The 17,077-nt window shown below is 39.4% G+C and overlaps 1 protein-coding gene across 1 annotated transcript in view; it reads left to right on the forward strand.

Moving 5' to 3' along the window:
• Window positions 1-4,507: 4,507 nt before the first annotated feature.
• The window catches only part of LOC111157850 (AT-rich interaction domain 2), a 160,670-nt gene continuing 148,100 nt past the window's right edge, over window positions 4,508-17,077 (forward strand). Inside the window, exons 1-3 of the mRNA XM_022519543.1 lie at window positions 4,508-4,723; window positions 4,840-4,933; window positions 5,996-6,093. Of these exons, the coding sequence (XP_022375251.1) occupies window positions 4,632-4,723; window positions 4,840-4,933; window positions 5,996-6,093 (284 nt within the window). The 5' untranslated portion in view covers window positions 4,508-4,631. The remainder of the gene's footprint in view (window positions 4,724-4,839; window positions 4,934-5,995; window positions 6,094-17,077) is intronic.

Here is a 17,077-nt window from a genome sequence, read left to right on the forward strand (position 1 = left end):
TAAAAATTTAAGTTTAATATCTTGTTCAACCAGTTCTTTTAAACTGTAACTTAAAATCCAAAAATTCTCCAATTAATCGACATAGCAATTCCTCCATTAAGTTAATTCAACTGTTGTAATTTTATAACCTGACATGCTTTATTTAAAATTTGGTTTAGTTTTTTTTAAGTTTATTTAAATGAGGGAATTTTAAACATTACTATTTCTTGATTAAATAATATGAAAACTGATGATAAGAATCAGAGATACATATAAAATAATAGAAACCACTAATTATGATGTTCTGGGTTTGCAGTTACTATTAAAAACCATGCTTTCGCATTTTTTCACATCAAAAGATTTTGTCAGTATTTCTCATCAGAACAGTAAACTATACAAATTGAATTTCAACAATTTCCATTGTCACTGGTAATTTTTATAGGAATAATTTCTATTAATGCTTGAAAACTATGAACTACATTTTATTTATATCATCAAATTAGAGAATAGTGTAAAACTGTAGTATTTCTCTAACATTTTTTTTCCCAGGATCCACCTGCTCTATGCTGCCCACTATAGGAAATGCAATATGGTACAGAGAAATGTAAAATTATGCTTTAGGGTTACTATTAGTGCAATCCCATAAAAAAAATACTCCCTGCGCACTTGGGGTCTAAGATAGGGTATTCTTGCCAGAGGCACAGACTGGTTAGTGATAACTAAATTTATTAAATATAAAGAGCATCAGTAGGAACAGACAGTACCAGAGACTGTATCTTGGTAATCCACACGTCAGGAGTAGCAATCGGGTTCGGCAGGGGATGGGGCATGGAACTTAGTGATTGAGGCGTAGCCTGCAGAAAAACGCAGTTTTGCACTAGAGACGAAATATGAGCGTCAAAAGCAACCTAAATAAAACGCTTAAAAAAAAAAAAACCCTCATGGAAATACAAATGATTGCTGCCACTGAAAAAAAAATTTGAAATAAGTTATTCCCAAAATGCATATTTAAGTTTTAACAGATGTATCTCCTCTTTTTTTAAACCCATGCATTCCTCTTACAAGCAAATACCCTTAACAGATTTTGCTTTACCTTTTTCTAGTTTTGGAGAAGTTGGACCATGTAGTAATCTGTTAAACATTAAATTTTATGTTTCTTTTTTCTTTGTCTACAGCATATCCAAAGTGTTATGAATTTAAATTCTATTCATCAGATATACTTTAGGACTCCATTTTGAAGATGACAGCTTCTTTTCAGAAAAGGGTTGTTTTTTTCAGAGTCAACTCTCCAGTTACATACCACATCTTAATTTTTTTTAAGGTCATTAAAACGTTAGTATCACACTCCAGGTCTTTACCCTTCGAAATTTGTAATTAAAAGCAAAACACACTATTGTATATGCATGTGTGTACACACAAATACACATTAACAGCAAACAGTGGCTTAAAAGTGGCAACCTCCCCCTGAAAAATAAAAAAAGTCATCCCTCCACTCCGCCCTTCATATGAAACAAGACAAACAGATTTACCCACTGCAGAGTAGGATACCAGAAAAGATGTTCTAACGTCTAGACCTGAGACACTGGCAACACACAACCCTAAATCCCGACTCCGACGACCTAAATTTCAGTGTACAGGCCTTCCTTCCCACTCCTGCCCCATCAGCACTATCCCGGACCCGGGTGCGGATCGCGACCACCTGGCGGGCCGGGGCTGCCGGAATCCCCAAGTACCGCGGGTTTCCAGCGACCCGGCTTCCCAGCGCTCCCGCTCCCGGCCGACCGCGAGTTCCCGAAGCTGGGCGTCCGAGGTTCCCAAGCCCACGACCCCGATGAGGGGGACCGAGGGTGCTGTGGACTCTGGCATTTAAAAAACTGTCGAAAAGTCTCGCTGCACAAGTGGCGCGGCTGAGGCCGCCGCTTTCGTCCCGCGTCGCCCTGTCCCCGTCCCCTCGGAGCGGGCCAGCCCGCTCAGGCGACTCTCCGCGAGATCGCGGTCAACTGCCGGGAGCGCGGAAGGGCAACGAAAGCTACCAAAACGCCGAGGCAAGTCCCCCGAGCAGTCAGCTGAAGCCTTCCCTTCTCCCCTTAGTTACAATTACCCCGGCAGCTTCCGGCGTTTCCTTCCAGAAAATGAAAATAGTTAAAAAAAAAAAAAAAAGCGTGGAGGTAACAGAAGTCGCTGACATTTTCCGTTGAATGAGGTCCCCTCGGCTCCATCTCTTAAGCAGAATCTCCAAACTCGAGTGTATCCTCAGCCGAGGTATTCCATGTTGACAGATCTCTCGCCTCCCACAAAATGGGGCCGAGGAGGCGGCCGCAGTCTCCTCTATGGGCGCCGCCATTTTGTGAGGCGGCGGCGGCGCGGCGGCAGCAGCCAGGGGTGTGTGTAATGGTTGAATAGAATGACCCCCTCTAGGGAATCCCCGGCGCTGACAGTTACGTAAGGGGCTGTGAGCAAGTGCGGCGTTTAGGGAATCCGCACAGCCCCGGCCACGCAACTCTGAGGCCCACATCTCCACCACCCCTAAGAGGACCGGTGGGGGAAGGGACGGATGACCTGGTCTCCCTCTTACCCCGCCCCCCCTCGCCGCGGGACCTGACCCGGCTTCTCCACTCCCCCAGCCCGGTCTCCGCCTTTCACTGACTTCCGAGACACTCACTGGCCCTTGGGTGTCAGGAACTTCCTAGCCACAGCCTCATTCCAACCCCATTTAAGAGAAACTTTTCTTGGGAAATAAATCCGTTTCCTAGAGTGAGCACCGAAAGCATGCTGGGCTATATTACATAATTTTTTTCACCACCAAATAAATGTTCCCTTTGGAACCACTACCTGAAATGATAATCATTCAGACCTTTATAAGCCTGTGACCTTGGGTTACTCGGTGACTTTGCCCATAGTAGACATCACTAAAATGGGAATAATGATACGCCTCATATACTATGACGCTTAATTAACATTCGTAGTAAAGGGCCGACTCCAACGCCCCTTGTAAATGCAAACTTAGGTGGGAGTATTTGTTGAGATGATTAGTATCTCTTCGGGCAGGCTGTTTTAAAATTAACCTTCAACATATTTTAACCGGGGATGGTATTTGAGACGTCTGAAAGCAAGAAGAACAAGGTCTTACTCAAGATTTGCTTAAGCGCATCTATCTTTCAGATACCTTAATATAAAAATAAAAGTGTTAATTATTGTCAAAAGTTCAAAAGATTGGTTCCCAACCAGTTTAATTACCGTTTGCATAACTCAGAATAAAATATCTAGTCTGATATGTGAAACCAACCAAAAGCAGGATGAATTGAGCATTACTGTATTTCCACAGAACTAGGACAGTTCACATTGTATTTAATTTACAGTTTGCTAAAGTTAGTCTGTGGATAATTCATGGAAAATGTGCTAATCAGGCCCAAAAATACTAGCACAAGGCTCAGAAAAGCCGATTCCTTTAGACCTTAAAAAAAAAAAAAAAGGTAAGAAATTGACTTTATTCCGATCTGTGAAAGATGCGTAGCGTGAGGAGCTGCTCCTCGGAGCTTGCCTTCCCTACCGAGCGCCAGACTGGTTCTGTCGGGCTGGCAGGGACTCCTAGTCGGCCCTTCCAACAGCCGGGCCGGGGACGCGAACATCGCCTCCACCCCTAACCCTGGAACAACCGGTAGTGGCCGTTTCCCCGCGCCGCCCCCCTTTCCGCCGGCTTTGTGTGCGTGTGAAATGTGCGGCACATTGCAGATGAACCCTAAGCCCGGCGAGCCGAGTCTATTGTTCCCCGCGAGGAGCTGCCGGGGCGGTGTGGAGCCAGGCGCAGTGCCGCGGCCGGCCCTCGGGGGTCGCTGTGCGGCGCTGGTGCCCAGCCGTGGCGGCGGCGCTGGCGGCGGCAGAGAGGGAGGCTGGCGGGGAAGGAAGCGGGCGGGCGGCGCGCAGCGGCTCGGCTGCCGCCGGTGCTTTCTGCCCGGGGACGCCCCAGCCGCCGCGGCCAAGGCCGCGCGTGAATGTATGCGAGGGCCCCGCGGAGCTGCGGCCGGAATACACGCTGTCACCCCTCTTTCCACAAACCACCACACAGACCTCCCCCTCCCCACCCCCAGCCCCGCCTGCCCTAGCCCCGCCGCCGCGGCCGCCGAACCTCCCCGGCCTCCGGCCGCCCCGGCCCCTCACCGTCGACTCGCCTTTCCCCTCGCCCGCTCGCGCGCCCCCGGCAGCAGCACCATGTTGAATCGCGTCCCCAGGCCGAGCCGCCTGAGCCGGCGGCGCTGAGAGGCGGGCGAGAGCCGGGCCGCGGGGAGGGAAGGAAGGGGTGGGGGCCGCGCTCGCCCCGCGGCTTCGCGCGGATCCGGCAGTCGCCTGCCCCTCTAGTTTCGCTCCGATTTCTTTAAACTTTTTTAGAAATTCCCCTCCCTCCTTCCCTCCTCTCCCCCTGGCCTCCTGCTCCCTCCTTCCCCTCCTCCTCCTCCTCCTCCCCCTCCCCCCCTCCCTCCCTGCGCCGCCGCCGCCGCCGCCGCCGCCGCCGCCGCCGCCACCGCCGGCCCATGACTGAGCCCCGCCGCCGCCGGCCGAGGAATGGGCTCCGGGCTCTGGTAGGAAGCGCAGGGAGCGGGGGGCGCTTTTAAAACACCGATCTGGGTTTTTTAAAAACCTCCTTTCAAAAAATAATGGCAAACTCGACGGGGAAGGCGCCTCCGGACGAGCGGAGAAAGGGACTCGCTTTCCTGGACGAGCTGCGGCAGTTCCACCACAGCAGAGGGTGAGAGCAGAACCGGGGGGGGCAGCGCCGGGGCGAGCCGGGGCGAACGGGGCTCTCCCGCCCGGGCCGGGCGCGGGGTCCCGGCTGACAAGTGCGGGGCTTTCTCTCTCCCGCAGGTCGCCTTTTAAAAAAATCCCTGCGGTGGGTGGGAAGGAGCTGGATCTTCACGGTCTCTACACCAGAGTCACTACTTTAGGCGGATTCGCGAAGGTGAGTGGAAGTTTTAATTTGTATTTCCCTCTCGCTGGCCTCTTCCAAAAAGTCTCCTTTGACCCCGGAGTGGGCGCTCGGGGCCGGGGGGGTGGCCCGCGGGGGCAAAAGGCGTTCTTTTCGCTCCCAGCCGGTGGCACGGAGGCGGACGGCGGCGGGGCTGTTTTTGGCCTGGTGGCTCGCGTGCGCGCGGCGGGCGCGGGGCTCGGGCGGGCGGGCGGCCCGGCGCCGGCTCGCGCCCTGCCCGGTGCCCGGCCGGCCCGGCGGGGTGGAGCGCCGCGGCGGGGAGTGCGGGCGTGCGGGGCGCCCGCCCGAGCCCCGCGCCCGCGCCCGCCCGCCCGCTCGCTCGCTCGCGAGTCAGCTCTGCCGCCGCTGCCGCTCTAGCACAGGCGGAGACACAGAGACACACAGACTCTGAGAGCAGTTTTCGTGCAACTCAAAATTAGCGCGGGCAGGTTTAACATCGATAATCGGCTGCGAAATGATCCCGGCAGCCGGGGGCACAGCCTCGGCCCCGTCGCCCTCGGTTTATACAGCTAACAAAAGAAACCAGGACCTGTCTCCAAATAGCCATCTTAGGCTTCAAGGCTAGGCAGAAGCTGTAGGCCTCAAAGAAGGGCCTATGGAGATGGATAGATCTGGGAGAGGGATCGGAATCGGCCCCGGCCCCGGCCCCCCCAGAACCTGCGGACGTCGCTGTCCGGAACAGTATTGATCCTTTTGAACTTTTTTTTTTTTAGTGTAAACGGACCGCGTTGAGATTTAAAAGGGGGCGACAGAGGGACTTGCGATTGGTTATTGTCCGGGCTTCAAAAACAAAACAAACCCACCACCCCCCTCCCGCCCCCCAAACAAAACAAGTGCTATTAAATACTGGGCTCTCGGGTGAAAACACAGTGATTCAAGCAGCCCTTGCTTAGTTACTCTTACGGATCGATGTGAAACACCCACTGATGCCTGAGGTATCTACAGATCTCTGTAGAATGGGTATTTATTTCATAGTTAGGTTAGAGTTTTCTTGGATGGTGCACTCTCAGACAAGTGTGGCTGTGTTTTTAACAGGTTTCTGAGAAGAATCAGTGGGGAGAAATTGTTGAAGAGTTCAACTTTCCCAGAAGTTGTTCTAACGCTGCCTTTGCTTTAAAACAGTATTACTTGCGGTGAGTAGTAGTGACTCTTCCACAGTATTTGGAATTGAGGGACTTAAGGGGACGTTTGTTTTTAGGGAAAAAAAGACACCCCCCCCCCAAACAAACCTTGCTCACCAAGCAGTTTCTAAACTTCTGTTCGTTTTTTTCAGTCTGAGAAACATCAAATATCCATAAAGTGGGGTTGTAGGAAGGTGAAAGTTTTCCTCACCTTTTTTAGGACTGTTTACATTTTTCATACAGGATCATTACAGGTGACACACCACCCCCCATCTTGGTAAACATTCTTTTGTGACATTGTTATTGATTGCTTGATATCCACGGAAGGGCAGAGAGGTGATGCTTAGTAAAAGAGTTAAGATAGTTAATGAAACTTTGTATCCCTTGGGAAAATTTTTACTTTGCTTTGGAAACTCCTTTGCCTTTTTAAATTCTTTAAGATTTAAAAAAAAATGAAACCTCTTGTGTTGAATCATGTAACGGAGTGGTTTCTCAGTAGAATGTTTCCACACAGCATAACATGTTGGTGCCTTAGGTGACCAGGATTGTTTTTCAAATAAGTTCTTTGGAATCTTTGAGTGACATAAAAACGTTCAAAAGGATTATTATATATGTAGGAAGATTAAGGATACTGTGAAAGGGAACATTATGATTTGGATTTCCTTTCATTCTCTCCCTCCTTTTTTGACTCTATATGACAAAATAAATTTCTTATTCTGTTGATAGGTCATGCAGCTTAGGTAATATATTTTCTGATTAAGCTTTATATTTTTTTTCTGATAATATTTTCATATTGTAATGTATCATGAGGTCATCTTTTATTTTTAATGCTTAGTTTCTCATAGAGGGTCTTTAGTTGGTGGTGGTTATTTAAAACTAAAATAATGCTCTTCATATTTATTGCTTTTTAATAATGATATAATTAAAGGGATATAAAAAAGGGATAGCCTTTTTTTAGTTAACATGGCTTCTGCATAGTTTGAGTTTGGCATTTATCATTGCTCCAAATGCAATATCCAAATGTAGATATTCTGTGTGAAGTTCAGCTTTCTGAAGTAGGAAATGCAGTAATTGCCCAGGTGTACTTTCTATTGGCTATCTTAGATTGACTTCAGGCTTGAAGCTGAGGAGTTCACAGAACTTTGTGGGTAGTTACTGAGTTACACAGAAGTCTAGAAAATATTAAATATGGCTAGTTGTTATCTGTTCTAGTGTGTGCGTGATGGCAGTGTGTGTCAGAGTACATTTTTAAATAAAGGTCTAAAACAATAAACAAAGTGAAATTAACCCCCCAAACTGTTGATTTAGTAATGTGGTGAGAAGTAGAGAATTTTATATTTATGGTGCTAATTCATTTGCTCATTTCCATTTATAACATTGAGAGGAATATGATTAATACAGGTCTTGGTTTTTTGGTAGTCAGTTTGAACTATTTGGATTTTAAACTGTTTAAAACACATTTTAAAGTTATGCCTGATATTTATTGGATTGATTGATTGATATTTAATATCCAGAAGGTACTGAATGATAATGAGTGGTTCATGAGATGTGTGTTATTGTGAAGAATATATAAACAGGATTTTAGTATATTCAATTAAATGTCTAGAATTCCAGTTTTTTTGCAAGTTACATAAATACTGTTTTTCCAGTTATAATTTCTATCCGGAGATCATATCATTCACTGATTGTACTTATAAGTACTATTTTTAAATGCAGAGCTTCAGGTTGTTTGCAACTCTTTACATTGTTCTCGGATCAATTTGAGCTTTATGCTCCTATTAGAAGCTGCTTTTTGAACTATGTCCTTAGCTAAACTTGTTTTTCCTCCATATGTCACTCTCCAGGTTTGTTTTTGTAGGGTTGTAGCTAGGCTACTAGGAAAAAAGTTGAAGCATTTGTTTTGGAAAATAAAGCCATGTGAAGATTTGCATGGCTTGTAAAGAAATACAGGAGAAATATGCTGGTCAAAAATTGGGTACTACCAACCTTGAAAGATTTTTTTTTTTTTTTTTGATGGTGGTGTAATATTGCACAATTAGAGGACATGTATTATGCTGGGTTTTACACCTACCTCTGAAAAATCTTAACTGGCAGACAGGATGCCAAGCTTTCACAGTAATTCTGTTACTTAACCATAGGAGTACCTCTTTATAGTAAGAAATAGTAATAAAGTGACTTTGTGAGTTCCCTCTTTGATATATCAAATTGAATATCATGGTTTCTGATGAGCAGACAATGCAGTGTGTTTTATAAATCACAGGTAGAATAATTTTTTAAAATAAGAATTGCTTTTCCTTTGACTATTATACGACTGCTATTACACATATCAGTTCTCATTTACTCTATAAGTTTAATATTTGCTGACATACCTCTGTAATTTCATGATTACATTGGGTGGATGGCTGTTAGCCTAGTATAGCCAGGATGAAGATATGGTACATCTTCATGATATTGCAGATATTTAAATAAAGAGGAGCAAACTAGTGTGCTGGCCATGTATATATTCTAACATTTCTGTTCGTTTTGATACAAACATAGTCTTGAGTGTAGAGACTTGAGTTCAGTGGTCTGTCAGAAAGTTTGCTTGATTGTATCAAACATACCTTTGTTCAGTTGTAGATTGCATATAAAAATTTCTCAAAGTTTAAAATTGAAAATGTGATTGATGATTTGTTTAAACACCAGCATTTAATGTTTTAAATGTTCATGACTACTAGTAATGTGTGAGAGTACTCTATTTAAAAATTGGATATTAATCCTCCATCATGTCCATATATTTTGTTTTCACTTAGTTCCTTTCTTGGCCTGTCCATCTCCATTTCTTCCACAGATGGTAATTACTAGAATATCCCTATCACTATAAAAAGATAAGGTAATATTTTCTTCATTCTTGTAGTTGGAGAAATTAAAGTGCAAAGTATATCCATGTGCTTTAGGGGCATTTGTTAACTGGACAAAAAAGTTGTATTCCTGACGCATGTTCTGAAATATTTAATCAGTCTATTATGAATTCAGTTAGTCACAAATGATTTTAAGAAATTAAATGTGGTTGGAAGTTACATATGGTTAAATGTATGCCCGATATGAATGCATAGCTATACACAGTGTTCTATATTTACTCAGTGAATTTTATTTTATTTTTTGTTCTGTTTTGGTGCAAAGATTGGGACACAATTTACTACTCTTATTTCCATTAAAAATTTGAAGACTTGGTATGGAGATTTAGGTAAATATTTCAAACACTAAGTTGAAGAATTTTGTTGTAGCTTATACCAGCAGTAGTCAAGGTTAACTTAATATTTCTGTTATAAAACTTGATTTTTTGGAAAGGAGATGAAATATCTTTGACATTAAAATATTTATTTTTATTTATTTATTTATTTTAAGATTTCACTTATTTATTTGACAGAGACACAGGGAGAGAGGGAACACAAGCAGGGGGAGTGGGAGAAGGAGAAGCAGGCTTCCCACTGAGCAAGGAGCCCGATGAGGGGCTTGATCCCAGGACTCTGGGATTGTGACCCGAGCAGAAGGCAGATGCTGAACCACTGAGTGACCCAGGAGCCCCTAAAAAATTTATTGTACAAAACTATGAATTACTGATTTCCTTATAATATTGAATTTTTTTTACATGTATCTACCTTTAGAATAGCAACTTTATTGTGGCATTGTATTCAACAGAGTGAATTTTCAGTTGCATTGTGAATTTATTCTTTTTTTTCCCCTCTTGCTGAATAAAGTCCTCCCTTAAATTTTACCAATCTAAAGAGTTTATATTTATCACTTAAATAGAATGTATACATTCATGTTCTCTAGTTAGTGTACACCATGTAGATTACCTCTTTTAAGAGAAAGCATTTTTATGAATCACTTGCTGTTAAGTGAACGAATGCTTCACAATTGTAATAGAAAAGTAATATACTGACTCTGTGACTTGCTAAACAGAATTGTTAAGCAGACATTGCTTGCTTTATTCAAGGAAGAAAAATAAAAGTAATATGGAGATTGGAAGGACAGCTGTATTTAAATAAATTATTCATATTTGCATTTTAAATGTAATATTATAAACTGTATCCTTTCATTCTGAACAAACCTGATTTTGATATCTTCTAATATTCTGTTACATTTTAAAGGGCATGCAGACATGTTGAAAAGAAAGTAGAGAAAGTTGAAAGACTGATCAGGGCTCGGCCAGGTTAATGTTGTATCTTAGAAATAATGTTTAAACAGCTTAAATTTGCCCCAAAGTAGAGATAAACCTAACTTACTCCAAGATAGTTCGTTCACTGAAGATATCTATTTTACTGAGGATACCAACTAGGAACTTAACCATAACTCCCAAAAATGTTTGTGCTTTTTTACATTTATATTTTCTGCCTTAGCAGTTAACTAAAAATGTCTATTTCTAAATAGGAGCACTCTTTTATAATCCTACCCGTACACTGTTGTGCAGTCAGTATTTCCATAGTTGGTTGTGTGTAAAATCCTCTGTAACTTTAGTAGAAAAGCATATCACTGCTGTGACTCTTTTTTATTGCCAAACATACTGGAAGTTGGAAAAGGAATGAGGAACAAACATTTTAATTCATTGCAACTTAAGTACATTAGTCTATGAGCAAGTATTCAATACATATTTTTAGGTGAAGTGTTTAGAGCTTTTATTAATATTTGGTAAAGAAGTCTACTTGGCATTTTCCAGAGTGGTATAGGCATTACTAAAATTTACTGGCAAAAATGCATTTTGTCCAAATTGGGAATTAGAAGACGTATGGGGCAGAGCAAGGGGGATTTTCTCTGTCTGTGCTTCTTTGATCTGCCACCAACATCATCACCATACTCTGATATTTGGGATCAATTAGAGTAGAAATTCCCAATTTGTGCTTTATAAAATACTGTTCTCTCGAAATGTCCTTGAAAAAACGCCAAATGAATTTGAGCAGTAAAGCAAAACTTGGGTTACTTTATTGCAGGACTTCTTATAGACTTTATTTTGTTGATGTGCATGTGGATCTCTAGACAGCCTGGAGAAAGACTTTATTATCTCCTTCCCTGTACCGTAGTAAATGGTGTTTCCCAAACAATACCACACATCGCAGGAGTGTGGTGTGAAACCGCGTGTTTGAGGAACACTTGTTAAGTTCTTTAGAGCACAATTTGGGAAATTCTGATCTAGAAGAAGTAGGGGTTAAGGAGGAGAAATTTAAATATGGAAAATAATGAGGAAATAAGAAATGAGGTAATTATGTATATTTATATAGAGGTATGTAAATATGAATATAAAATTTTAGGAGCTGTTATTGGCATGTCTTTAACAATGGCTATGCAAAATTACATTGGTAATACTTGTTAAATATTTGTGTGAAATAGGGGGATGTTAAACTTATCTCATGTTCATTGACAATAAAAGAAAGGTAAAGAAATACTTGAGTCCAAATAGAAGAAAAGTTGCCCTGTAAGATAAATAGTAGCCTTGGTTGGTCTAGAATGGAGAAAGCTGTCCTTGCAGATACTTACCAATATTTTTTCTACTATTTAAACTGTAATGTGATGAAGGACAGAAGACAAAAAAATCCCAAAAAACAAAAAACAAAACCCAAAAATGACCATGATAAAGATTTTTTTAAGTCTTAGGTAATGGTTCATAGGTTAACTTGATATTCTTTATGACAAAGGAATTTATGATTTTATTTGACCACTTAGTCTTCTTTTAACTCAAAATTCTTGTTTGAATCAGCAGCTCCCAAGAAGCAAGTAACTGCCCTATATTTCCCCTATTGTCCATCATTCTAACTAGAGCCTTTTTTTTTTAACTTATATTTAAGTTTGTTTTTAAAATTTGTCTATACAAAGCTCTCTAAAGAATTATAGCAGAATTATTGATCACATTCTTTTATGGAATAGTATTACTTTTGTTGAAATATTGTGAGAGTCCTGTTAAAAATTTGTATTTACTTCAGTTCTAGAACTTTAAAAACTGAGAAGCCGTATCATGAATTTTGACATTAGGAAAAGCTGTTTAGAAGTAAATATTGGTTTAAGGACCAAACTTCCTGGAGTTAAAAAGATTATCTTCAGATATTTTATGGCTTGAAGTTAAAAGCACAGTTTTTATGAAGAGCAAAATTATTGGCTTGTGAATTTGAAATAAATTTAAGTAACATGGTACTGTTTATTCATAGTAGAACCAAGCAAAATAGGCAGATTGATTGTTTATTCAGAAGTGCACAAAAATGCATATATGCTGATTGATACTGGTATTGGTTACCTATCATAAAATTTGTTGATGCTTTCACTTGGAAATAAAACTTTCGGGGGACCTAGAACAAAGAGATGATTTAGAGCAAATGTCACTCTTATTAATGTTCAGATTATTTATGAATTTCATTAAGCTTTCCAAGAATTGTGTTGCTAACATCAGAGTCTAACATATATTTTTCTGTTTCAAAATATAAAGAATATCATTTGTGCTTTGATATTTTTGCATATTCATTATGTAATGAGTGGATGTTAATTAATTTCTACAAGATATATACCCTGTTGACTAAGTACATTGCATTAACCTGTTGCTGGAGCTATAATCTCTTTGTGATATCTAGGAATAGCTGTCAACGTTCTGAATTGTTGCCACAGAATGATAGATGCATAATTCCATTAGTATCTAAGTCAGTGTTTCCAGGGTCCACCCCATCTTATTGTGGGAGATTTTGTGGTTTGGCTGAATCTTTTGTTTGGGCGGTTTTATCTCATTAGTCTCTTGACAGTTCCCTTTTTCTTTTGCTATCATACCATTGATTTTTGAAGTAATGGGGTCATTTGTTCTTCAGACTGTACCAAATTCTGGATTTGGTTGATTGCTTCCTTCTAGTGTCAGTTAACTTGTTCCTCTATCCCCTGTATTTATTCCCTGAAAACGGATAGTTAGATTTAAAGCTAGATAAAATTCGAGTTTGGTAATTTAGGCGTACTTGTGTTTGTAGTGCTGTGCTTTTCACTGAATCATGAGACATAATCGTGTTTATGCTGTTCCATTTTAGTGGTGTGAAAATTGATGAGTGGTTTTAAATAATAGTTTGTATTTTTAAAAAGTGTGCCATAGGTGATTCTTAGTGTGTGCTGAAGTTTGAGAACAGGTGATCTAATTATTGTAATGAAACTAATTTAGTAGCTGATATAACTAGTTTAACTTGGCATCAGCATATTGGCCAGGGCTACATCCAGAACAAAACCTCTATGTGACATCTGGTCTGGGGCACCTGCTCAAACTGCACCTGTCATCGCTAAGCAGAGCCTGGAAACACCCTACACTTTTGTCTCTGGGCCCCAGAGAAGCTAGCAAGGGCTCCACTTCAGTTGAGGGGAATGAAAGGGAACATGAATTACTAATTCAAACTTATCCTAACTGTATTTGTGTCATTTGAATTTTAAAAAATAATTAAAAAATAAGTTTTCCTTAATATCTAGGTGGGTTTTTTTTTCTATATAGGACTTTATGTTATTTGTCCCAAGTAAGATGCCATTTGTTTTATTGAATATATTGAATGTTTTTCTACTCTGTGAGGATTTTGTTGGTCTGTCCCGGTACTGCTGAGGGAAGGTAACTTATATTTTATAAATTCCTATACAAATAACAACATTAACGGTAATTTGTTTTTTAATGCACTGTCTTCATTTTTCAAGCCATTTTTATATGTGAGATTTTATGTTTATCATTTCTAATTTCAGAAGTAATTGCTGTTATTTAATCTTAGAAAAAATAACACTCAGAATAAAATTTCTTTATAACACTCAAACTCTTTTCTTTTGGAGCATATGGGCTACTTCTTAAAAAAAAAAAAAAAATGAAAAAGGCTGTAGGTTATATCCAACTCTCAATGCCAAGTATCAGTCATTATGGCCAGTTAGGAAAGTTTTTTTCTTTTAATATATTTTCAGACCACACTTTTCCCCCTTTACCTTTCTGTTTCCTTCCCTAGTGATAGTCTTGCTTTAACAAAGCATTGTGTTATTTATCACCCATCATAATCCACAGTTGTAAAATATCTTCAGGTATATTCCATGTTCTTGGTATGTTTACCTTCTTTTTCTATCAGTAAATGATTTTTTTCCTTACCGTTTAATGGGGCCAAAATAAAATGTTGCTTTTTATGAAGCAGGATTTAAGTAAAGTTCTATAAGAATCTGTTGTTTGCATATACATCTTATTGTGAAATATGTGAAATATTGTGAAATTTGATTCTAGCCTTTCTGAGTTCTTTCTTGTGTCATTGGTTAATTCTTACTTTATAGCATTCAGTGGTCACTTGCTCTGTGCACAAAGATCATTTTTATCACGTAATTATATCATTCATGGTGAAGTGTTTTTAGATGAAATTTTTTTTGTTCCTCTCCTAGCCCATTGGTTAATTTTGAATAAGTAAAATGTTAGTAGAAACATACATGTGGTGAATAGGAACATTCATCTGTTAAAATAGGACAAAGAAGTCACTATAAGTTAGGGTTCTATGTAGGAAATACCTACTTGTAGTACTTTAGAGATGGGGCTAAATTTAAAGTCATCAGTAATAATGTCCGGGTTGATTATACTTTTCATAATGGCTCATAGATGAAGTGAATTTTCACTGTAGCTGATCTCAAATAAGACCACTTCATACTTCATAAAAAGAAGTCCCTACCTTAGCAGGCTGTATCTCTAAGTGCACTCCCAAGTAAGAGGTGATATATTCTTACGTGGTTTGTTATAATCCTTTTAGTTTACACCATTAAAAAGTCAAACATCTGAATTTGTGATAGCCCCACATTGCAATTCACTAATTGAGTCTGGTAGTAAAAAATCTTTTTGAGAAATGGTAAACCTAATCATTATCCTTCCTTGCTGTGTTTTCTTTTTAAAAAAATAGTTCAATTTTTTTACTATAATGTGAACTCTTATTTACACTTCTTTGGCTATTGACTAATTGTTACTATTTTGCCACATTTGCTTTATATTTTTCTCTTTATACATGATGATATGTATATATATTCATATTATTATTACTATGTGTAATCATTTGATATCATTATAGATATGTCCTTTTAAATATGGGTGTATATTAAGAATAAAACATTCTCTTAATGTATCAACAGTACAGTTACTAAATTCAGAAAACTTAACATAGATACAGTCATTTTATCTGTATTATGTATAGACTTTATTCAAATTTTGCCACTTGTCCCAAAGATGTTTTTTATAGCATATTGTACCCACCGCCACAAGTCCATAATCTTGTATTACGTTTACTTTATATTTCTGGTTCTTCAGCCTTTCATGATATTACCATTTTTGAGCAGTACAGGCCAACTGTATTATAAAATTTGGATTTGTCTGATAGTTTTGCAGGATTAGATTCAGGTTAAGCATTTTTGGCAGGGGGCCAAATGTCACTTTTTCCTATTGGTGATGTTAACTTTGGTTTAAGGTGATGTCCTCCTGGTGTCTCTACTGTAAAGTTTCCATTTTCTCTTTTGTCATTAATAATTAACATGTGGGGATACTTTGAGAGGTTATAAATACCTTGCTAACCATTAAACTTTTACCTAATAATTTTAACATCCATTGATGATTCTTCCCTGAATCAGTTAATTATAATGGATTTACAGTGCTTTTTCTAACTTTATTTTCTAACTTTATCATTCCTTCTGCATTTCTTAGTTAGCAGTCTGTGATAAGGGAAGTATTTTCATTCTCATTATTTATTATATTTTTATTTTATACAGTGGATTAACATCTATTATTATGCATTTTGTTGCTTAAATTTGGCCAGGAGGTGCCCTTTCAAGCTGGCTGCTGTATTTTTAACATATTCCCATTTTTAAGCTCTTCTCTACTTTCTGACAAAATAAGATTTTCCAGGCTCAACTTGTATTTTGCTTACCCATCTCTAGCATTAGCTATTTCTCCAAGGAATGTCCTGGGTGGGTTTGTTTGTTTGTTTGTCTGTTTGTTTTTTTAGCATAGAATGGTATCCAGAAACCAGGATCTGGTTGGTAGGTGCACTAATTGTTGTTGGATTGTCTGTCTTCCAGGCTCTCTCAGAGTAAGGGTTACGAAGTTTAGTTATTTTAAATACAAATACACATATGTTAAAAATCACAGTGCTGTATATAGTGAAATCTCTGGCTATAAAAAAATCCACACAAGTGTCTTATTGCCTTCTTTCATATTACGCATGTGTCTTCCTTCTCCTGCATTGCGAACCCTAGATCCCAACACTAGTGTATTTACTCAACTTGTCAGGTCTGTAATATGTAGAGTATATAGTTTAAGAATTGTTATACCTGTACCACTACAGACAACAAACCTGCTAAGTAGAGTTACAAATTCTTTGCAGTTCTTTTTGTGTTCAGACTGAAGTTATATTGGTATTTTGTTAAAAAATTTGCAGTGGTTGGATTCTTTTTTTCTCCTGTTACTATTATTCACTTAAAATACAGTAAATTCATATTTTTTCCATTTGTATTCAATTTTGTGATTTTCCCCACTTTAATTTGTGACTTAATTTATTTATGAATATGTATAACAATAAAATTCTAAAATCATAATTTAAGATTCTTGGAAGTTATCCTCTTTACTTCCACTTCTCTTCTACCCCCTTCCCACCCATGCTTTGTTGGTAACCAGTTTCCTTAGTGTCTGGTTATCCTTACTGTGTTTCTTTTTGCAAAAATTATGTGTGTGTGTGTGTGTGTGTGTGTGTGTGTGTATACACACTGCATATGTGTATGCATTCATATATATGTATGCATTCTTAGTTTCTGTTAAAATAAAGAATGCATTTTGCCTTTTTTCACTTAATGTATCTTGACTATCACTCTAATAAATACACAAAGTCCCATTCCTTTTGTTTGTTTGTTTTACAGCTGTATAATATTCCATTGTGTGGCTATATCCTAGTTTATCCCCCACATAATGGCACTTAGGTTGGTTCCAACATTCAGAATAGCAAATAATGCCATATAA

The sequence above is a fragment of the Enhydra lutris genome, unplaced genomic scaffold (assembly GCF_002288905.1).
Source record: "Enhydra lutris kenyoni isolate GAN:26980312 unplaced genomic scaffold, ASM228890v2 scaffoldscaffold56, whole genome shotgun sequence".
In the NCBI taxonomy this organism is placed as follows: domain Eukaryota; kingdom Metazoa; phylum Chordata; class Mammalia; order Carnivora; family Mustelidae; genus Enhydra; species Enhydra lutris.